Source organism: Sminthopsis crassicaudata, chromosome 1 (genome assembly GCF_048593235.1).
Source record: "Sminthopsis crassicaudata isolate SCR6 chromosome 1, ASM4859323v1, whole genome shotgun sequence".
Lineage (NCBI taxonomy): Eukaryota > Metazoa > Chordata > Mammalia > Dasyuromorphia > Dasyuridae > Sminthopsis > Sminthopsis crassicaudata.
This window is the reverse complement of record NC_133617.1, coordinates 289,252,741-289,276,650: the sequence shown is the minus strand read 5'-3', so window position 1 is coordinate 289,276,650 and position 23,910 is coordinate 289,252,741. Positions and strand designations below refer to the sequence as shown.

The following is a 23,910-nucleotide window of genomic DNA, read 5'->3' as shown; positions in this document are numbered from 1 at the left end:
GGTGCAGTGAATAGAGTGCCAGGAAAACTCATGTTCTTGAGTCAAATCTGGCCTCTGACACTTATTACACCTGTTATTCTGAGCAAGGCACTTAACCCTGTTTGCTTTCCCTTCCTCATCTATGAAATGATCTGGAGAAGAAAATGATGAACTACTTCAGTATCTTTGCCAAGAAAACTCCAAAATGAGGTCACAAAAAGTCATATACAACTGAAATGACTGAATAATAATTTAACAAATAATTTAATTTGTTTTATGTGAAGATAAAATTTTTCATTTGTCATTATAGGGAGAAAAATCTTCGAAGGAACGGAAAAAGAATAAATGTTTATGTTTAATACAAAAAATGATATCTGATGTTAGCAATTGCTGGAGGAAAATTTTGAATATGAACGTCAATGGGCACTGAAACATCTGTGATGGCACAGAAACCCCATGAGTTGATGACCTTTCTCGGAGTGTTTATCTGCCCAACATTGATTCTTCATGCAGCAGCTACTGTATTTATCCTGGCAAAGCTATGGCACTTTACACAAGTGACCGTAAATTTCTTTCAACTCCACTGCAGGCACCACTAGACTTAAACAAGAGGATGACAATTCACATTAAAAGCTACTTGATAACCACTTGGACATGAATGCACCTGCCTTTTTTCTGGAACAGATTACACGTGCAGAACAGCAAAACACTTAACCTTCTGTACTCTCTGCTGCAATCAGTTGTAAGAGTTTTGTTTTTTGTCTTTTATAGCTCAGCTGAAAACTTCAAAGAACTAAAATAAAAATACATTTTGTGCAATATAGAAAAGTACAGGAAGATTCCCAATTTACATTTAATTTCTTTCATTAAACAATTCCAATGACTTTTTTGCTTCCATTCTACTGTATTGAGTGGATGGAAAGGGGCATCTTCAGGGCTACAAGACATAGTTCACATCTGCAAGTGGGACACTAATAAATGCCCAAGAGAACAGGAAGGTGCTCACTTTTTTAAAATAAGAGAGCAGTGATGCATAAGAGCCACAAACCAAAGAGCTTCATGAAGCAGAAACTGTTGACAGAGAGAGAACAACTTGAAAATGAAATGTCAGTCTCCATTCAATTCATTTCAAATAGTATTTGCTGAGGACCTGATCTATTCAAGCTCTTGAAAGAGTTTGTGAAAGATGCAATGTGCCCAGAGAAGTGAATTAAGACATTTTTAGGTGAGGTAGGTGTACAAACTGTCAGAATAGTTTTCACCTTAGTGAAAAATCAATTTTGACCTTTATGTACATAGCAAAATTTATCTAAGTAACTTTGACATAGTGAATATTTTTTCAGAGAATAATATATATTGACATTTTATTAATGATGTGTACATATTTAATTTTGATAACATATCTTTGTATAAATATATTTTGATAAATTCATATAACTTTATTGCTTTGAGTAATATTACTTCTTTCTTAATAAAAGACATATGCAACAATTATGGAAAAATCATTTATTTTCTGTGATTGGCACTTGTTCTTATATGAAAGAAAATTAAACTAAACTAGGCTTATCTTTTACTACTCCCCAGTCAAACTTTTCCTCTCTAATCAGGTAATGAAGCTACAGGGCATGCTGATTCAACCAGACACAGTGGCATTATGGAAAGATCACTGGATGTGAAGTCAGATGACCCGGAGTTCAGCTCTCATCTCTGCAATCTACTATCTATGTGCCTTGGGCTAAATAATGTAGTGTCTTTGAATTTCTGTGTCTTAATTAGTCAAATTAAGATTAGATGATTTCTGAGATTTGCTCCATTTCTAAATGACTTTTAACATGTTTTATTCCTGCTATTATGCTTTTGGTCATGCTATTCTTATTGCCTAGAATGCTCTACCTGCAACTTCTTCCTCTTAGTCCCAACAGGTCTGTGTTAAGCTCTACCTCCAGGATGATATTTTTGATCACTATGATTCCCTCCTAATCTAATACTTAGAGTTGTATCTTATTTTTTTGTTTTGTTTTGTTTTGTTTTTTAAATTTTATGACTTTCCATTTAGTGCTTGATTGTAATAGTTTGCTTTGATGGTGAATTCACAAACCTTTAATAAACAAATATCAAATGTTTTGTCATATTGCATTTTATTCTTCTCCGTACAGTGCCTAGCAAGTAGACTGAATAGTTTTTTTTCAATTGAAAAATGAGTTTTATTCCTCTTCAGGCTATCTTCTTGACTATCTGGACTTTCTCTATTATTCCATAGAAACCTTTTTACCTTGGAAGCACATTTCACTGTTGGACTTCACATAATTTAAGTATGATCTGCTACTAAATTTCTCCCTTTGTATGTCTCCCTTCTAAAACTCTATTTTAAGGAATCAGTTTATATTGTTACATATTAATATAATTTCCTCAAAGCAGAGAAATAAAAGTTAATCTAGATCTGAATACAAAATAAGGATCAATCAATAACTAACTGATGGAGGATATAACTAGTATACAAATTGTACCATCAAGCAGATTTCCTCTTTTCACATTTTTCCATCCTGAATAAATTTTTTTAAATTATGCTCATTACAACAGGAGCAGCATCAAGACCATTCAGTAAAAGAATCACAGCTTGAAGTATAGAAGTAGGAAGAAAGGATTCTAAACATGGAAAGGTGGCTTTTAGCCAAATGATTTTAGCTTACATTTCCAGAAGCATATCACCACTGTTAGAAATTAAAACTCATTTATGATGAAAGAAATACTATACATTTCCAGAGAGAAAACTGATGAACTCTGATTACAAATTGAAGTATAATTCTCTCATTTTAAAATTTGTTTTGTTTTGTTTTGTGATAACAGCTACTATGGAAATGTTTAGCATGATTTCACGTGAATAACTGATATATTATTTGCCTTGCTCAGTGGCTACATGGGGTGGAAGGGAAAGAATATGGAGCTCAACATTTTAAAAGTGTTAAAAATAAATATTTTCTTTAAAAAGTGAGCTCATCCTAAAAAAAATGACCTTTTTATCGTGTTTCTTTTTTTTTTCATTTTTTGTTATCATAATTGATAATTAGCCAATGTGTATTTCCTCTTACTGCACTCAACTGCTACATTCCTATTTAATTTATATGTGAAAGTCTGCATCAATAATGACAATATTGACACTGAATTCATTGTAATTGCCCTTTATATTGCAAATGGAAGTCATTTCTTCCATTTGCATATTTATATTTGTGTTATGTTACTCTCTAAGTAGCACTTAGATCAGTGCTTCTTAAATTAATGATATAATATTGCATGTCCTCTTCAATTTGGTCAGTTTGTTGAGTATAATTATTATGCATTAATATATTGATCAGAAGAGAAATAAGTTATTTGCAAAGTAATGTTTGTAAAAGAAAAAATAATGTGATGTTTTGGGAGGGGTTATTTTGTAAAATTTTTTAATGTATCTAAAACTTAAATACAAAATGAGAAAAGGGGAAAAAGCCATCATCATGTACACAGCAGAACATGAGATGATTCAATATAAAGCAATAAATTTCCATTTCAAGAAAGCTTACATAATAAATACTATACATTGTTTTCAGTTGCCCAGATTTTTTTGCTTCCCTGTAGGGTTTTTTTAGTTTTCTGCTGTTCTCTTTATACTTTTTGCCCCTTCCTAAATAAGGCTGCATTTAAGATAATTCTCCAATTATCTGGATTCTTCTATATTTCTAGCTATTTAGGTTTATTTATACAAGAAAATGTTAAGTAATCAAAATTGTCCATTTTATACATCAACAATACTCTTACCTTATCATATGGTCTGATACTATTGAATCTGCTTCCTTTATGTCTTTTCCTCTAGTTCCTTTACAGTTCTTTATCTTTTGTTCTTTCAAATGAATTTTGTTATTTTTTTATTCAGATACTTTTAAAATAATTAACTGGGATAGCATTAAATAAATAGATCATATAAAATTATTTTATATATTTTTGTGTGAAGGTATAAGCTTTACCTACCCATTAACTATAACCATTATTTCAATTGTTTTGATCTGAATTTTTTATATAAAAAGTATTTTATGTTTATATTCATATACTTCCTATGACTGTTTTGGCAGATATACTCTTAGATATTTTATACCATATAGTTGTTTTAATTGGTCTCAACAATATTGGATAATATTGACACATAGTTTTCCTATTTTTCCTCTTTTGATTAAACCTATTTTAGCTTAAACTTGAGACCATGATTATTACCTCTGCTTTTTTTGCATAATAAATTCTACTCATGACTTTTATTTTATCTTTGTGTGTATCTCTTTTTATAGCATTTCCTGAAAACAACATGTTGAATTCAAAATTTTAATAGGCTTTCAGTTTCCAGTTTATGGTAAATTCATCCCATTCATATACCAAGCTATAATTACTTTTGTATTTTCCTCCTTCCTATTTTCCCTTATTACACTTCCCAACCTATTCTTTCCCTCCTCACTACTTCATTTTACTTCTACTACTTTGTCATCCTGTTCCTTAACCTATCCACCCCTCCAAAAATCCCTCCCTTATCCTCTCCTCTTATCTGCTTGCTATACTTCTTTCTGAATTTAGAAGATTCATATAAGATATAGATATATATGTATATATAGGTAAATATATATATAAATAAATATGTTGTTTTTAACCCATTCTGAATGAGCGTAATATTCTAGCACTACCCACCCTCCCCTCTACCAGCTTCTTCTATATCAATTTTTCCTTTCATGCCTCATTTGTATGAAATAATTACTCCTTTTTAATCTCTCCCATTCTTTTTAGAATCACCATATCATAGTCAACTCAGTCTAAACTTTTCTTTCAAACTACCCAAGTAATGATGGTAGCCTTAAAAGTACTGATAATATTTTCACATATGAGAAGTAAACAATTTTATCTTATTAAGTCCCTTATAATTGGTCTTTAATGTTTAGCTTATATTTCTTCTGGATGGTATATATCAGATTTTCCCTTAAGTTCTGCTCTTTTTGTCACAAATACCTGAAAATCTTTCAGTTCATTTTGAGTATCTTTTTTTTTTTTATTCAGATCAGCATTGTGGCTACTTTGCTGGGTAAATTTTCCATGGTCATAATCCCAGCTTTTTTGCTCTATGAAATATAGTACTCCAAGACTTGCAGTCCTTCTAAGTGTAGCTCCTAGGTATTTTATAATCCATTTTAGCTCTATGTTATTTAAATTGTTTTCTTTCTTGTTGCTTTCAATATTTTCTCCTTAACCTGGGAGCTTTAAAACTTGGCTTCTGGGACCTCTGGTGGATTTTTTTTTCTATTTCTGCTTTACCTCCTTGTTATATAACTTAAGAGCAATTTTCCATGATAATTTCTTGTAATATTGTATCAAGATTCTTTTTTAATCATAATTTTCAGATAGTCCAACTATTCTTATACTATTTTTACTTGATTTATTCTCCAGATCAGTTGTTTTTCTAATGAGATGTTTCACATTCTTTTTTTTTTTAATGTTGTTTTTTAATTATTCTTTGGTATCTTAGAATAGCATTAGCTTCCTTTTGCCCAGTTCTAGTTTCCAGAGAATTATTTTTTCCTTATGTTTTTGATTCTCTTTTTCAATTTGGTTGACTTTTCTTGATTTTCTTGTGTAATATTCTACTTTAAAATGTAATATTCTCGGAGCAGGTTTCTTTGGGGGCTTCTGGAGGCAGCCTTCATTTCAGTTCAGTGTAATCACTCCAAATGCATACAGGAGTTAAAGTCCAAATCCTTTTTTGTCTCTTTTCAAGTCTTGTCTCCTTCCTTGGGCCCAGTTAGCTTTCTTAGAGGCCTATCTCTCTCCTTGGTTCCGAGAGCTCCTGCCACTAATCCCTTGCCTCTGCCAGCTTCAGCCTCTAGCTTTCTCCGAATGAGCTTCTAGTGGACTCATCCTTTCTGACCTTGAGACCTCCTCCTTATATGCCCCACACTGAGTATGCACCAATCATTATATCACTAGGAAACCATTATTTGTTGTAGGATTAAATCACTGTCTCCTCAATTCCACTCAGTACTTTGTTTCAAGTTCTGGCCCATAACATCTCCTTGTAGGATCATATCATACTGAACCATGCTAAATTAGATAATTATTGTCTCTATCAATTCCACTGTCTTAGTACCGTGTAATAATTCTAACATTCTTGGGCTGCTTTTATCTTTTTTTTACTAAGTTTCCTCAATATCTCTTATTTGATTTTAAAGTCATTTTTAAGTTCTTCCAAGTACTCTTTTTATGCTTGGGACTATTTGATATTTCTCATTAAAAACAGGGTGAGCCTTTTTAGCTTGACTATCTTCCTCTGAATCAAAATCTTCTCCATCCCTATAATAGTTATCTATGGTGGGTTTTTTTTTTTCTCCTTTGCTTACTCATTTTTTTTGTTTTATTTTGTTTTTAGCAGCTATTAGTATAATCACATTCTAGTACCAAGGTATGAATAATAATGTCATAAGCCTTAGGTCCTTGTTATTTTCTGAGGTCTGTCTGAAGTTCAATCTTGAGCTATCTTAGTCATAAGACTTTTTTTACTACTAAGTCATAGCTCGGGCCCACAGCATCTCTGTGAAAAGTGATACCATAAGCAAAATAGAGGACAAGGCATACTTTACCTGTCAGATATATGGAGAAGAGAAGAATTTATAACCAAAGAAGAGACAGAAAGGATCATTAAATGTAAAATAGATAATTTTGTTTATATCAAATTAAAAAGGATTTATACAAATAAAACCAACACAAACAAGATTAGAAGGAAAGTAGAAAGCTGGGAAACAATTATTACAGCAAGTTTCTTTGATAAATTTTTCAAATATGGAGTCAGATTTTCAAGAGAGAATGGAGTCAAATTTGCAAGAGTACAAGTCATTCCTCAAACAATAAATTGTCAAAGGATATAATGGGCAATTTTCAGATGAAGAAATCAAAGCTAACTATAGGCATATGAAAAAATGCTCTAAATCACTATTGATTAATGTAAATCAAACAACTCTGCTGTACCACCAAAAATCTATAAGATTGGCTAATATGACAAAAAAAATGATAAATGTTGGAGAGGATATGGAAAAATTGGGACACTAATGCATCGTTCATGGATTTGTGAACTGATCAAACCATTCTGGAGACAATTTGGAACCATGCACAAAAAGCAATCAAAGTGTACATACATACCCTTTGATCCATAATTACCGCTACTAGGTCTGTATCTCAAAGCAATCATAAAAAAAGGGGAAATGACCTATTTGTGAAATACATACATATATATATATGTGTGTATAGTGATGACAAAATATTAGAAATTGAAGGATGTCCATCAATTGGGAAATGGCTGAACAAGCAGTGGCATATGAATGTAATGGAATATTATTGTGCAATAGGAAATGAAAAACAAGCAGATTTCAGAAAAACGTAGAAGAGTTCTATGAATTTATGCAAAGTGATATAAGCAGAACCAGAAAAACATTATACACAGTATCAGCAACAATGTATGATGATCAACTAATGACACAATTCTTCTTAGACAAGTACAAAAGACACACAAAGGAAAATGCTATCCATATTTCAATGTGCATTATTCTGATGTATATAAATCAATAGTGGTTATACACATACCAGCAGATATAAATGTTGGAAAGTACAGATGAATGGCTTGCACTTGAGTGGTTGTTACTTACTACCCTTTCCTCTCCACCTCATCTTTGGATTTTTAAAAATTTTAATTAACCAAAACAGATTATAACAAATAGATCATTTTTTTTTTTTACCATAGATCAATATAATGAACATTCAGGTTCACTCAGTCCCTCCTCTGCAATGATGTGAAGTTTATATCAGATGAAAAACTAAAACTATAATTCAAGAAAGAGTTGGCCTTTTGGGGATACTTCTTTCTGTCCTTTTAGAGGTAGGTATAAAAGGACAGAAAGAAGTATTCCCAAAAGCTTTCATCAGTCTTCTGCTACAAGATGTCTATTTGACTTTCTCAAGTTCTCATCTTTGCCAAAGCTCAACTCACTTTTTACTTCCTCCTTTCAATTTCTCTTTTTACCTGTTGCTCCTATGCTTCCGATCCAGCTCTCCTGAATAAATCCTAGATGGAATTGGGGATACCATCTCACATTGTTGCTCTTTTTTGGTCTTGAGGTTCACATGCTTTTCATTTACAAACCATGTTTCCTTTTAAAAACTCTCACAGATGATTAAATTTTGTCTTTTGGCTCAAAAACGGAAACAATCTCATCTCCTAAAGGACTGAGAGGGGGATTCTTATTCCTCTGAATTACAAATCCCATGATGTCAGTTTCCAGACAAGTTACACAAACACACACACACACACACACACACACACACACACACACACACAGTTTGATTTATACTAGGAATGCAACAATTGTATTTATAAAAATATCCACTAAAATTAAACAAATTAAAAGCAAAAACATCTATCTCAATAAAACACTTTAATAAAATCCAGTATTAGTTTATGCCTCAAATTCTGCAAAACATAGCCAGAGCAGATACACCAGAAATTTCCCTAATAAACATAGGAGTACTAGTACAAGGATCTGACCTCTCTTCACTAGTATTAAATAAAATTCTAGAAATGCTAGCAATAGCAATGACAAGAGAAATAAATTAAAGACATATATATATAGAGAGAGATAGAGAAAAGTAAAAACAATTCCTATTTATTGATGACATGACTGTTTATTCAGAGAATTCTAGGGAATCAGCAAAGATATTGAAACAATAATTACTGTAAAGTTGCAAACCGAAAAATAAACTGAAAAACTTCAACATTCCCATATAATAGCAAACTCTAAGAGGCAGTAATAGGAAGGAAATTCCAATCAAAATAACTACAAAATAAATAAAATATTTGAAAATCTATTTATCAAAGCACACTCAATTCTTGCATTGATTTAATTATAAAATGTTCCTTAAGGAAATGAAGAATGGCATAATAGCTGGAGGAACATTCAGTACCTTTCCTAAAAGTAAATGCTAAGCACTGTACCAGTATATTACTAATAAACCTTTTATGTACACATATACCATACTATAACTTTCATGATTATTCAAGAAATCTTTTGAATCATAACAGTTAGTTACACATGTAGATGTTTCTTTGGACTTTGATTTTGTTAAAGTATCTGATTAGTCTCTTCTTGACTTCTGATTTTCTAAAACTAAGCTTTTCCTACCAGTTCTAATAGTTGTCAACAAAAGCTATGATACTATATATAAGATATCCATATGAAAAATCTCTCCCTCTCCACATCTGAAGCATGTGAACAGTTAAGAATGCTTCCTTGGGGCAGCTAGGTGGCCCAGCGGACAGAGCACTAGTCCTGAAGACAGGAAGACCTGAGTTCAAATCTGTCTGACACTTAACACTTCCTAGCTGTGTGATCCTAGGCAAATCACTTAATCCCAATTGCCTCAGAAAAAAAAAAAAAAAAAAAAAAAGAAAGAAAGAAAGCAAGCTTCCTCACAGACAGCCTGAAAGCCTATGAAAATAAAGAATTAACAAAGCTAAATTTCATCCATATTTAGCAATATTGATCTTGAAGAGTGTGAGAGGAGAAAAAAGTTGGAAATTCCAGCCAACACTTTAAATGACAGATTCAGGATTATAAATATATTGACAATTTAAAGATAGGGTTGAAGTAAAAAAAAAAAAAAAAGTAAACAATGATAAAAATAAAAACTTAAATGGGTTTAAAAAAATTAACTTCACAACTATAGTATTTAGGGCAGGGAGTAGACAACAGTCTATCTGTAAAAAATCTGGACTTTTAGTGAACTGCAAAGTCAATAAGTATTCATACTATGTGGCAATGGCTGTGAAAGTCAATTTATGATGCCCCAGTAATGAGATCATGCACTTCTTCTTATTGTAGATTGTTAAGCGGAACTTGTCAGGAATGAATCCTAGAGGGAATTATTTTTCAAGTGTTTTGTAAACTAATCAGGGTCACTGATGTCCTTGAAATAACGTGAAACTTTTCTGTTATCTATTTCATTTATTTATTCAATACATTTCACCCCTACCCTATTTGAGCATTATGGTTAGATGTTCTTGGGGAATATAAAGATCAATAAACCATAATCCCAGCCTTGAAGGGATTTACCTTCTAGTAATTTCAATCACATGTTCAAATAAGACAAATAACAGATGGAATTTGTGTGGTAGATCGGGTTGTTGATATCTTTAAAGCAATATAAATTTTTAAAAGTAGCATCTAAAAAGGATTTTTAAAAAATTTAATCTTGAAAAATATATCCCACCACAAGGTCTAAAAAATTATCAGAAATGTATAAAATTTTACATTAAGCTCTCCTAAAACTCAGAATTATTATGGTCAAGTGAATATTTATAATAGTGTTAGGTCTGGTGAAATAAAAATTATTTATGTATTGTCATCTATTTAAAATATTTTTAGTAATAATGTTTCTGATAATATAGAAACAAATGAAATTTTAAGAAAAAGCATTGTGTTGACAGTTAAGAAATTAAGAAATAAAGATAAATTAAAACATTTATCTTTATGGTGTCAGAGAAGTATGTTCTGTAATGATCCATAAATATCTATGAAGAAATTATGGAGACAAAAAAATGAAGTGAAAAGAAATTTCTTTTGTGGAAACTTTAAACTGTGTTACTACAAATAAATGAAAATCTGTAAAGAGTATAAGAGAAACTGATGACTATGACATATTTTGGATGTTCCTCTGATTACTGACTGCAAACAAAACAGTTACCTTGAGGAGAAATATTAAGAGAGTTCCTCGAAGACTTTGATTAGTATCTGGAGTGAAATGAATGGCACAAGAACTTGGGTTCAGACAAAAGTATATTACATACTGGAGAAGTCATGACTTGTAGGAAGCTGATATTGGTTATATACAAAATGCTGCAACTATGTATGTTTATTACTGTTTTTATTAATCAATAAATTGAATGTATTTAATAATTTTTCATAATTATATATAAATAAGAATAATTATTATTGGAAAAGGAGATCCACTAATGGTTAATATCTGCAGGGAATTCCAACTAGAAAATGCAATGCTATTAATGAAAAATAAATTATCACACCATACCAATAATTTGCTAGAGAACTTGGAAGGATCAAATTAAACAGTGAGTAAAATAGCAGAATGAAGTTGAATGATTACAAATGAGTGTGGCCAGATCACAAAGCAAATAGTACTGTATCCCATCTTTCTTAATATAACTACCCAGAATTTGTAGTCTGGCAAAGCAATCAAAGAAAGGAGTCCCCTCTACATCAATGTAAGAACATAAAAAACATGACTTCAATGATGATCATTACTATTTAGTACATTTTAATGATATTAGTCTTCTAAGGTTTCCAAAATACTTTTTAAAAACCATTTAATCCTCAAAACCCTTAAGAGACTAGTGTTTTTATTTACTTTATGAAGAAACTAATATAGAAAAGGTTGTCTTATGCAGGACTAGGGAATTAGAGTCCATTTTTCTAATGACTCTAAGACCAGCACCCTTTCCTTTGCATCACACTATATGGATTTAAATTGGAGACACTAATTTAAAGCAGTATTGGATATCTACTTAATATAAAGCATGAACAAACTAAATTTGCTAAAACAGCAATATTTAACTTGTTGAATCCTTCATTCTTTACTGTATCATTTTCCAACATCTTTACCTCCTTATAGCACTCCAATTCCACTATTGGTCATTAAGCAAAAATTGTGCATGCCTATTTCAATCATATTTTCAATAAATATCTTACAATTTAATAAAAATGAGCTGAAGCCCTCCATTTACTTTTAGGATCTATATTTTTGGGATAATTTCTCTCTAGGCAGATCATAATCTCCCTATGTATTGGGATTTATTTCTAACCAGAGAAAAATTTTTTGAAATTAGCTAAGACAGTTATGACAAGATTTTTACTCCCTTTACCAGGCATTACTATAAATTTATTGCAAATTAATAATTTGCCTCATTCAAGCAATGTTTATTATTTAACTTAGACATAATTTAGCCATATTTTTATATTTCAAAAAGTTCCCTTCAACAGAATGTTGCTGTGCTTCTATTAATTGGTTAGACAAAAGTATGCCAATCTACTCTTTAAAATCATGGCACTCTTTGTCATAATAAAACATAGCTTCAACTTCAAAATTCTATGATCATTAAAAACAACTGCCTAAACAAAGATCATTTTTTCTTATGTAAGAATGAATATTTGAACAAAACCAAAATAATATAAAAACAAAAAATGAATACCAAAATGATTTTTTCCTCTGGTAAACCAATATTGATATACATATTTATGAAGATGGTTAAAAAAATAAAATATGTTTCATATCTTTATTGTAAGAGGTCAAACACATCATACATTATTTATAAAAAGTTACAGTGGACAATAGATAATAGTTATCATAATCTGACAAACTAATAAATTCCAGAAGACTACACAAAGGATTTTTACATTTGCAGTTCAAGCTTAAATACTATAAACATCAGAACATACATTATAAAAATAAATAAAAACAAAATAAATCGTGCATAGCTGTGAGATAATTTCTTAAAAATTGAAGTACAGTATTGCACAATAAATCAAACAGAGTGATATATGTTTATGATTATGGAAATTCTAAAATGAATTTAAATACATTGTCATGGTATGTTTCATAATTCATAAATATATTTTTATCTCCTCACATTTCGTAATAATCTCTTTGGACTCTGGAAGCAAACAATTCCTTATCAAATCATTTTCTCATGCATTACATTTAGACTTTTATTTGGTACTATAAAATTCATTCTGAGAAACACATATGCCAGTCTATCTGATTTAACCCATTTAGCTCTACTTTTAGTGCAGAGGAAATTCTGCTTTAACAAAAGGAAAGCAAAAAACCCCATTATTTTCAAACTTTGACAACTCACAATTTCTATCATACTTTACATTTTGCGCAGTGCTTTCCTCACAACAACCCTGTGAAGTAGGAAGTGTAAGGATTATAATCCTCATTTTGCAGATGAGGAAACTGAGGCAAAGAGAAATTAAGTGGCTAGCCCATAGTCACACAGTTACTAAGTGTCTGAGGCAAGATTTGAACTCAGATTTCCTGATTCCAAGTCCAGCATCTTTTCACTATGTCAATCTGCCTCTTGATTCTTCTTAATTTGGGTTAAAAAAAAATCTGTATTAATAATAGGACAGAAACTGATCAAAATTAAATTCTAAAATATGCATCTTAAATCCTAATTTAACTACTAGGTAATAATCATTTTTGCAGATCTGTACAATATATTTTAATTTTTATATATGCCAACATTTCGTATGTAATTAGCCCTAAGCATTCATTAAAACGTATAATGAAAATCAGGAAGGATTTATTGATGGATAGGATGACAGTTCTTCTTCCCCCCTTTATAAATCTTTAATTCTGAGCAAATCATAGAAATTAAATATAACTACATTTCAGAGAATAAAAACCCCAAGATTGTTACAAATATCCATCTTAATTTCCCAGAATAGAGCAACTCTACACTTAAATATCCAAAATTTAATCTCAAATACACCAAAATTTTGCTTGTGATTAGCCCTATGCATTGTAAAGTATTATTGAATTTTCTTAAATTTGAATGAATTAAAAATACTGTAAAAATGTTAGAAGTGGCAGCATAAATGATACCATTTTCAACAGAAGTTAATATCTACTATATGCTATTGGTGACAATTACTTACAAATAATAATTGGTGATAACTATGTTATGGAGAAAGCACAACTAAATCCTTGATATGAATTCCTAACATAACTAAGATACAATTTTTTTAAAATTCCATAATAGATCTCAGTTACACATTAAAAATCTAATTTTATGGTTAATTACTGATTTGCAATATAGATTGATATTACAAGACTGAACCCTACAGGAAAAATTAGTAAAAACTAGATTTGTGTTACACAAATAAAGGATAACTGTACTTAAGGATAACTGAATACCTACCAGTTATAATTCATAGCTTTCTATCATTCAGATTTTATATAAACTCTGTATTAACCTTGTTATATTCTGACATATATTGTTGTTTCTCCCATTAGGACATAAACTCTGTGGGGACAGGAATTGTTTTTGGGTTTTTTCAGTATCACTAGCACTTAGTATATAGAGGTCTTAGCAAAGAGTTTGATAATTGCTTCTTGACTAAAGGTTCCTGAACTTGCACCATTGAACAAACTACATTCTTAAAAAAATCTGTTAAATATTTTTAAATGAAATAAAAAAATCCATTAAATATTTTTGGATGAAATAAAAATAAATTTTAAAAATCAAGATACACATTGGAAATTTGTCAAAAACAAATTATGATTTTATATTACTTATTGTGGGACAATACTTTATAAATATATAACCTAAATCCATAAAAATGAAATTTTCAATTAAATTTTTTTTCTCAAGAAGGAAGACAGAAGAGGCATAAAAAAAGGACTGAAGACACAACTGGGATCAAACAAAAAGGATGACATTACTTTCATGAGCACTTAAAGAATGAAAGTCCTTATTTTAAAATAATAGTTACAAAATTCTATTTTTTCCATTTGGATCATTCTTATAGTTGCAAATAAGTTATCTCAAAAAGAAAATTCATTTATATTTTCAAAGAATGCACAAGCATGTTTTAAATCATGTTGTTAAATAAATGTTTAGAAAAATGGGCAACATGAATGTGTGTCTATTTTAATAAATTTTATTAAATTAACTGTAATGGCAAAAAGGGAAGATAATCTGTTAAAACTTTAGCCAAAGATATTCTCTTCAAGTACAAAATTACAAGGAAACTCTCATACCTGACACTATCTCAGGAAAGTTACAGTATTCCTAGGCCTTGATTTCCTCATTAAAATAAGATAGTTGAACTAAATGACCATGGAAGTGCCTTCTACCTCTAAACTTAAAATATTATGACCTCTCAAAGACAGTATCCACATTAAAATAATGTGTTCAATTATCTTCTGAAAAAATGGATACACTCCAAAAATTTCAAAGCAGTAACTTTAGACTGTGTTGGTATAATAATGTTCTTTTAAAAAACAAAACAAAAATTACTATCCAAAAAGTAACATATGCCCATTGAAAATATATTGACAACCTAAAGAATATTTTCCTAAGGAACACATTTATGGGTACCTAATGTTTATTATTTACACAGACTATGTACATAGTATATACATATATACATATATAAGTTATGCAGCCAAAAAGGATTGCACTCAAAAAATTACTATGTTTGCATATTTGTAACAAGAAGTTAACTGGAGAAAGCGCTCTAAGTTTTCATGAACATTATGTAGAGAAGTATGGGCTTAGATCTTTCTTTTACAGTCTTTTACTTTTTGGCATATTCACAAAACCATCCTTCGAATGCCACATTCACAGCAGAATTTTGCCCATTCCACCGGATATCTGGTTCCACATTCATGGCAGAATTTTGGTAACTGTCCAGATGAATTTCCTTCATTTCCTTTAAGGCCTCCTCCATTAACAGATGAATAATCTACATCTGACCTGAAGTGATGAAGAACATCAGAAACACAAGTCCAAGTAATATTCAAATGATACTTTAAAAAATGAATTAATTATATCTACTTCTTAGGCTTTCAAAAGTTTCCTTTACTTCAAGATCATTCAACAGACGATAAGCCAGCAGACTAGTTCCTTTCTTTAGCAACAAAACATTAACACCACAGAAGAGGCATGGAAAGGGGTGAGACCTGAAGCAGGAAGACTAACTAGGAAGTTGTTAAAATGGCATTAAGTGGTAGTAAGGATCTGAACTAGGGTGGCAGCTGTTTGAGTGAAGGGAAAGAGAGAAATGAGATGTTGAAGAGATATAAATGACAAGATCTTGCAACTTATTACATCTATAAAGTGAAGAAGAGTGAAGACTCAAAAATAACATTAGACTTTGAACTTGGGAGACCAAAAGGGAAGGATAGTAGTACCCTCAGCAGAAATATAAGGAAGGAGGATACTTTTTTGGCAAAAGATAATAATTTCTGTTTTGTGTATATGAATTCAGATGTCTCTGTGACATTAAGTCTGAAATATCCAATAAGAAATTAGTGATATAAGACTAACTCAGCAGAGAAAATGAAGCTGAATTATATAGATCTTAGTCACATATGTATAGATATAGACATATAAATAATAAACACATGGAAGCTAATGAAATTACCAACTAAAAGAGTATAGAGACACAGGAGAAAAAGAGGAGATGCATAGGGCAAAATTTTGAGGCACACCCAAAATATGGGGATAAAAGCAATTGAGAAGAAGTGGTTAGAAAGACAGGAAGAAAAGTAAAAAAGATCAGTGCCATGAAAACCTAGAAAAGAGAGAATTCAAGAGAGAGGAAAAATGGTCAATAGTACACAAGGTTGCAGAGAAATCAAAGATGAAGATTAAGAAAGGGTTGTCAGATTAAGTTATTAAAGATCACTTGAACTTTGGAGAGAGCCATTTCAGTTGAGTGCTGAGATTAGAAGCATGAGAAAATCTTGTGATGCAAAGACATGGTGACAACTAGTACAAAATAGCTTTTTTTCCTGGGTTTAGCTGAGAATGGAGAAGAGATAAGAGATGACAGCTATGTGGAAGACCTAGCAAAGGTTTTTCTTAAAAGTTGGAGGAGACCTGCATATGTTTCTGGGCAACAAAGAAAGAATCAATTGATAGAGATTGAAGATGATAGAGAGGGGAAGAACGGGGCAAGGAGAGAATGATGAATGATGCCAAGTTGTGTGGAATATGAAAATGCTAAGGAGCTCACAGCTGGTTAAAAATCTAGATTTTCATGGTAAGAAAAGAGATGAGATCTTTAGCTGAAAAAAGTGGAGGAGAGAATGTTGTAAGAGACTTGCAAAAAAAAATGAAAGAACTGTTATGGTAAGTAGAATAAGAGTTAATTGTGGAAGCATATAAAGGATTGCCTTACTGCAGGAAAGTCAAGTTGAAATATGATAAATTTGTAGCAGATTCAGTACCGTTGAATAACTTCCTTCTGCTCCATTTACAGCCTCTGCAGCAGGGATAGGAGTAATTAGGGTAGAACTCTGACAAAGCCTAAGTGGTCTTGGAAAAAAGGATAAAGCGGTCTGATGCTGAACTATAGTTTTGTGACTGGGAAGAGATGAATGTGAAGAGACTGAATGATACAGTTTGGACTACCAAACTAGAGGTCAGTGGGGATAAAGAATAAGTTTAGGATGAGTATAGTGTAAGGATATATGTTAAAAGAGAAAAAATCCGGGGCTACATTACTCATTTAGTAGAAATCAACTAAGCCCGATCAAAGTTTTCTTTTTTGCCCTGGACCAACTGACATTCTGCATATTTCAAGCTTATATTAAATTTTAGGTTCAAGAAATCCTATTTTTTGCACCAACTAAAATAATAGTTCTCAGAACATAATATTGCAAGGAAATCCAAATGCAAAATATTTCAATGGAATCAATGGAATCAACTGCATGACATGGAAAAGTTATCTTTTAACATTTTTTCCAGCTGCTGGGTATGGGAAGCAAAACTACTTATGCCAAATGTAATTCTAGCTCATTCAAAAAATTGAATTAGATCACCTAGCAATAAAAAAGAATGAGTTGATTATTAAAAACCATTGTTCTTCCACATAGCATCCTGAAAAATACATTTTAAATTTTCTAATAATGGTACCATATAATTAAACATACCTGTTTGTGTAACTATCAGCATTATAGGTTTTTCTTTTGTGTGTTAACACACCTGGTATAGAATTTTTTGCCAAACTAGGTGGTGTCCGTGTTTTCGTGCTACCTCTAAAAGGAAGAACAGGATAGATTTTAAAAGATGTTAATAATCAGCACTTTAATTGTACACAAATGCTAAAATATAATTATTTTTAAAACCTTATCTTGAAGAATTTAAGTGAAATAAAAGTTCTGAGCCACACAGAATCAAAATAATGTTCATAAGACTAGGAATACTATGTAAATTAAAGCTATACTTTACAAATACTACTTTGAAGATACAAATATTTTTAACACATTTCATATTGACATTAAAACAGATTCAATCATTTCCCTAAAAGACTTTAAACAAGATAAAAGATTGCCTTGAAGCAATAATAGTAGTGCAGAAAGAACACTGTGTTTGGAGTCAGAAGCCCTGAATTTGAACCCTGGCTTCATTAATGTACTGGTTTGTATGACCTTTGGCAGCTTACTGAACCACTCTGGGTCTAAGTTTCCTCACCTGAAGAACAAAATTATTATTTGTACTACCTTTCTACATGTATTGTGTAGTCATAAATGTGAAAATAAGAATTATGACCTATCTCATATGTGTATGGATATATACATATATAGTATGTATATACATATTCTATGTGTAAATAATGTAATATAGATAATTCTATGTATATACAAAATTTTACTTTAATGTATAAATTAACATTTAGCCACCATTCCCCACCAGCTCTCACCATGGAAAATCCCTCTGCCCCTATTATCCCTTCCTCTGCTCAATTTCTCATGAAATTTCCACTTTAAGGAAGGGCCTGATCAGTCATCATTCCCTCCTTCATTCTTCTTTAAAGATGATACCTGGGACTCTAGTCTTCTTTCTACACCATACCCCTGCGCTGGTATTTCTTTATCTTTACCCCTTTCCTATCCCTGCCACTGGTTTTCAGCTTCCTTTTATGTGGTACTGTCTCCCATTAAAATATAAGCTTCTTGAAAGCAGAGACTTTCCTTTTTTTTTGCTTGTATTTCTATTCCTACTTCTTAGGACAATATCTAACATGTAGTAACTGCTTAATAAATGCTTGTTTGTAATTTTTATAGATTGGATTTTTATTTGTAAAATAGTTTGCTTTATAATTTGCTTAGACATTATAATGTAAGAGAGATAGTGTGGTGTGATGAGAAATGAGGTATAGAGGATAGAGGGCTGAACTTAAAAGTCAAGAAGGGCATAGGCCCAAGTCATACCTCTAAGACACATATGATTCTAGATCTAAAGATGCAAAGGCCTTCAGCAGTCATCAAGCTGAACATCCTCATTCTAGAGATGAAAAATTGAGAACTAAGGAAATTAAATGACTTGCCCAAAGTCACATAGGTAGTTTCAAGGTCCGGTCACTGATTTATTCCATTCACATTGCCTGAATTGCCTATGTGACTATGAGCACACAAACCTAACTTTCTCATTGTCTCAGAAAACTCTAAGATTTAAAAAAAATCATGTTACTGATCTACATTTATGGGGGGAGTTTCCACCTATGAGATCTGGACCATAAATAATCACTTAATTATTACTAGTCACTGCACTGTGAATAAAGAAAATTAACCAGTTAAGACATTAAAAATGTGTATTTTGTTTATTAAAGATCATGCTTATAAGAACAAATATTAAGGGGATTTGGTGAATACCATTCTATTATTTTTTTTAGCTCTGTATTCCAGGTTACCTACTTTCAGGCAGGCCAGTTATTTGATGTATTAGTATAATATAAGAATAAATTCATATTTAAATGGTCAGGATGGCTAAGATAATTATTATTGTAAAAAATATTCAGATTAATGGTTCTTTTACAATTAATTATATAGGAGAGGTAGAAGAGAAATGAAGATGCACATCACTGGATCTGGAGTCTAAGGCAATATCTTAAAGCTTTCATTCAGTGCCACACAGTCACCCCTAAAAAACATCCACAGCACCCAAATTATATGTATAGTCCATCCATGAGATTAAAGTTCCTATATGGCATTTCGATTCAGCACATCTTGAAAACTACTGCAGAATTATTGCAATGCCCTATTTTGAAATTATTCTTCCAAATTATATCAGATACTTGTAATGGAAAAAAGCACGAAAAGACATTGAAAGACATTGGACTGTATAGACTTTTCTCTCAAGTTCTCTCAAAAAATTTTAAAAACTTAATCCCTTTACTTATTTGTATCACTTTTATAAATCATGAGCAAGTACCTATTGAAATTCAATCATTAAGAATACTTAAATGATTCAGAGGTTAAATCATTAAATGAAATGCCCATAAAAATATTGTACCTTTTCAAAGTGAGATGAAAATTTTATATAAATTCCAAGAAGATACAGAGGATTTTTTTTCCTCCCTCAATAGATGAACTAGCTTGACTTCAAGATGGAACTTGGAAAGAAATTTCTCTCTCTAATACAGTCAGTCACTATGTCCACATTTAAAACGTGCTTTAGAAAAGGAAAACCCCTAAAAACAGAATCATTCATGAGGCTAAAAAGTTCTACTATCTCAATAACAACTATCCATTCCTGATATTAACTACTGAAGTAATTACTAGAAGAGTTTGTAAGTAATGAATGAAAACACATTTATTAAATATTTTTCTATGTGATTGATAAGCACTGTACTAAAAACACTATGAGTATGTTAGGGGAAAAAAATAACTAAGACCTGCTCTAAAGGAGCTAACATTTTAATTGTGTTAAACAACACAAAAAGATTTCTGTTTTAAGACTGATAGAAGGATCCTGAAATATTAAGGGTCAAATTTTAAGTTGGATGGCAAAGCAGGAAAGAACCTTACTATTATTTACATCTTACAGATGAGGAAATTAAAGGCCAGATTAACTTGCCCAAAGTTTTGCAAGGAGTAACCAAGAATTCAGACAAAAATCTTTCAACTCCAAATCCAAAGCTCTTTCCAATACATATACATATACATATACATATACATATACATATACATATACATATACATATACATATACATATACATATACATATACATCATCATCATTGTCCTTCACATTTACAAATGGACTTTACAACATATATTTCAATAGGGCTGTTTGCAAAAAATACTTTATAAACCTTAAAACATCATGTAAACATAAAATATTATTATTTTTATTATGTGCAAGTTAAATATATTTAGTTTAGAGAATTTTGGGGATCTTTACAAATAGTAAATTATGATCATGAAGTCTTATCTGGAAGAACTTCAATTTGGATCCTATCTCCAATTCTTCTTGACATAACCTGTGTTTCCTAACATCAACGAGAGCAGAGATATAGCATGGGTATATTTTTTTTTCTCTATTTTCACACTGGCTTTATCAAAGATTTGAATAAATAAGAATAAATCATTTTTACAAATATTTTAAAATCAAAACTAAAATGAAATGTTTTAATAAGCAACATTTCTAAATTATCAGATTAAAAGATGTTAACTGCAAGAGTTTTATTTAGAATAATGGAAAAACTTAAAAAACTTAAATAGAAACTCTTAAAAAGTAAGTTTCTATTAAAATATTTTAAACTACCAACAAATATAATATCTTAAAATGTATGTTTTCTATATTTAAAAAGTTATAGAGTAGCCTAATATTTCAATCCTTTAAGGAAATATTTGAAAGAGATTAATCAAACTGAGTCACAAATACTTACTTGTTAATGGGTAATAACTTATTTCTTTTGATGGCACTGTCTGATTTTCTATCACTTTCATACAACCTTTGTACATCTCTTCCAGTTCGAAGTGGTGGGCCTAATTTGTCCATCTTACTAATAAAATATATAAAGGGGTACCCATAAGGAGATTGCTAATGTTTGCTATTTAAATAATTCAAAAGTTTTATATAAAATCAGACATTAATCTTCCTCATTAGAGTTATTTCTTTCCTTTTCCTTCGATTGTCCTAACCACACTAAGAGGCTTTCAGGGAGTAAACTAATTTAAGCAGTTATATATAAATTATAGACATTCATAGAATTTACTCAAGAGCTATAAATGGATCCAAAAATTCTATACATATTTCCCAGATGACAATGCAGAAAACTGGCACAAGACCACATTAAATGTTATCTTAAAGCATGTCAAAAACTACTTCATAATCATTTCAAATGATATATATTATCCTAAAGGATTAATATACCAAACTAAGGCAACCATTTGAGGAGCGATGGGGTAGGAAAAAAAGCAGGGAAATTAGTATGGATAACAACTGACTTAAGAAATTAAAAAAATTAGTGAAGATGAATAGGAACCTAGAATTAATTAGCTGTTGGATTTCTGATCTAATATTTTCTCTTGTTTTCTAAAGTACTTTTATTATCTACACCCATCACCTTCTTAAATATAAATAATTTCTTTGTATTTTCTGATAAATGCAAATAAAACTAAAAACTTCACTGAGGGCCTACAACTTGAATGCTTTACTCCTAGGAAATTAACTAGTAGTAACGTAAATAATCCCATTCCATACAATTTATCTAAAGTATAATGGACATATGCTGTTTCTTATGGAAATACTATTACAAAGGTAAGGTAAGGAGAAAAATTAGGCAATAAAAAAAAGAATGCTTATTAGTCAATAGAGACAATGAATGAGACTAATTTCTTAAATGCATATTAAATAAAATAAAATATTGTCGTACATGCAACTGCATCATATTTTCAGTTATCTGGAAAACAAAAACAAAAGCTACATAAAGCCTTATCTGCACATATCATAAAAGTTTTGTAAAAAAGCATGAAAGGTTTCCACCTAGAGGATAACAGAAAAAACTGCACCAATTTAAAGAGTAATTTTCATGCTTTTTTAACATTTTAATTAAATGTAACAGCAATCACTATTATCCTTTCATTTTCAGAGCAAAACAAAATTTAATTTATCTCTAAAGAAAAAGTCTCAAATTATAAATTTACTTTAAATTTTTTAAAGTTTAATAATGACTGTAGAGATTATTTTTAGCTATTCAAAAGATGAATATCAAATATCAATCAATTCCAAATACAAATTAAAAGATTTATTTTTTAATAAGTACTTCTGATGGTTGTGGGATGGGAAGTAAAGAAAGGAGAAATTCACATTATATTTTAAAGTTCCAATCTGAAAAGTCAACCCTGATCAAAATATAAAACTACCTTGAGTCCAATTATCAAAATATGCAGGTGAAAAATCTGGAATTTAAGAAATAAAAAATAAAACATTTTTCTCATCAGAAAAATGTTACAGGAATAAAATTGTTTCTATGGTTTTTTACAAAATTTTTCCCTAAATATGAATAGCAAAAATCACTTTTTCTGACTTAGGTACGGTATGATTAATATCAATCTCTGATTCTGCCAGTTTGATGTTAATTTTCCCTATGTACAGGTCTATTACTTAGCCTAGGGACTACTTGCTTCCCATTAAACTCATTTCTGGTTTCTGAATTACGGTCTAGTATTAACAGAAAATAGCCACTTTTTCCAGGGAAACACTGTTTCACTCTTGAGTTATTCTTGAAGAGGACCATGACATGGTCCTTCATGGAAGTGATGATGTGACTTGAAAGTGAATTGGATTTAAGTGAGGGAAGCCTCCCTTATTTCTCCTCTGAAGCCATCTGAATTCAGTGGCAAATTAAGGATTGGGATGACTAGAAATGGCCCTGGATTCAGTGGGAGACCTTGGCCTTTTTTTAAGGGAAGATACTTAATTGTTCTCAGTTTGACTATGGAATTGTCCATACAGTGATCAAGAATAGGTAATAAATGAGGCAGAGGATACCTCTTTTATATAGTTAAAAAATGTCTGTGTGTGTGTGTGTGTGTGTGTGTGTGTGTGTGTGTGTGTGTGTATGAATGAAATGAGGCAGAGAATGGCCTCTTTTCAATATAGATATACATATACATATTAAAAAAAAAAAAAACTACAGGAGAGGAAGATCCCAAGATTTCTGGTCAAAACAGACAGAAGAAAGCTGTCGATAATCTGATGTGCTGTCCAAACTTTGTATAACCAAATTTTAAAGAATAGATATGATTCAATGGAAGAAAATTATATTGGACTCCAAACCAGATGAG

The 23,910-nt window shown here is 30.9% G+C and overlaps 2 protein-coding genes across 6 annotated transcripts in view; one reads left to right on the top strand and one right to left on the bottom strand.

Annotated features, from left to right (window-relative positions):
* IL7 (interleukin 7) overlaps positions 1–2,135 on the top strand; it is a 38,958-nt gene extending 36,823 nt beyond the window's left edge. Inside the window, exons 7-8 of one of the 4 annotated variants that reach the window (XR_012484347.1) lie at positions 290–1,209; positions 1,587–2,088. Coding sequence is in view for 3 of the 4 variants with exons in the window: in XM_074278946.1 (XP_074135047.1) it covers positions 290–409 (120 nt within the window). In the remaining variant the exon portion in view is untranslated. Of the gene's footprint in view, positions 1–289 lie in introns of all 4 variants that reach the window. The other 3 variants (XM_074278945.1, XM_074278946.1, XM_074278944.1) reach the window with 3 other exon arrangements.
* Positions 2,136–11,338: 9,203 nt separating this feature from the next.
* ZC2HC1A (zinc finger C2HC-type containing 1A) overlaps positions 11,339–23,910 on the bottom strand; it is a 56,391-nt gene continuing 43,819 nt past the window's right edge. The window contains exons 8-10 of one of the 2 annotated variants that reach the window (XM_074278938.1): positions 21,507–21,623; positions 17,767–17,871; positions 11,339–15,583 (exon numbers count right to left, since the gene is read on the bottom strand). In XM_074278938.1, the coding sequence (XP_074135039.1) occupies positions 15,421–15,583; positions 17,767–17,871; positions 21,507–21,623 (385 nt within the window). In that variant the 3' untranslated portion in view covers positions 11,339–15,420. The remainder of the gene's footprint in view (positions 15,584–17,766; positions 17,872–21,506; positions 21,624–23,910) is intronic. The other variant, XM_074278937.1, reaches the window with a different exon arrangement.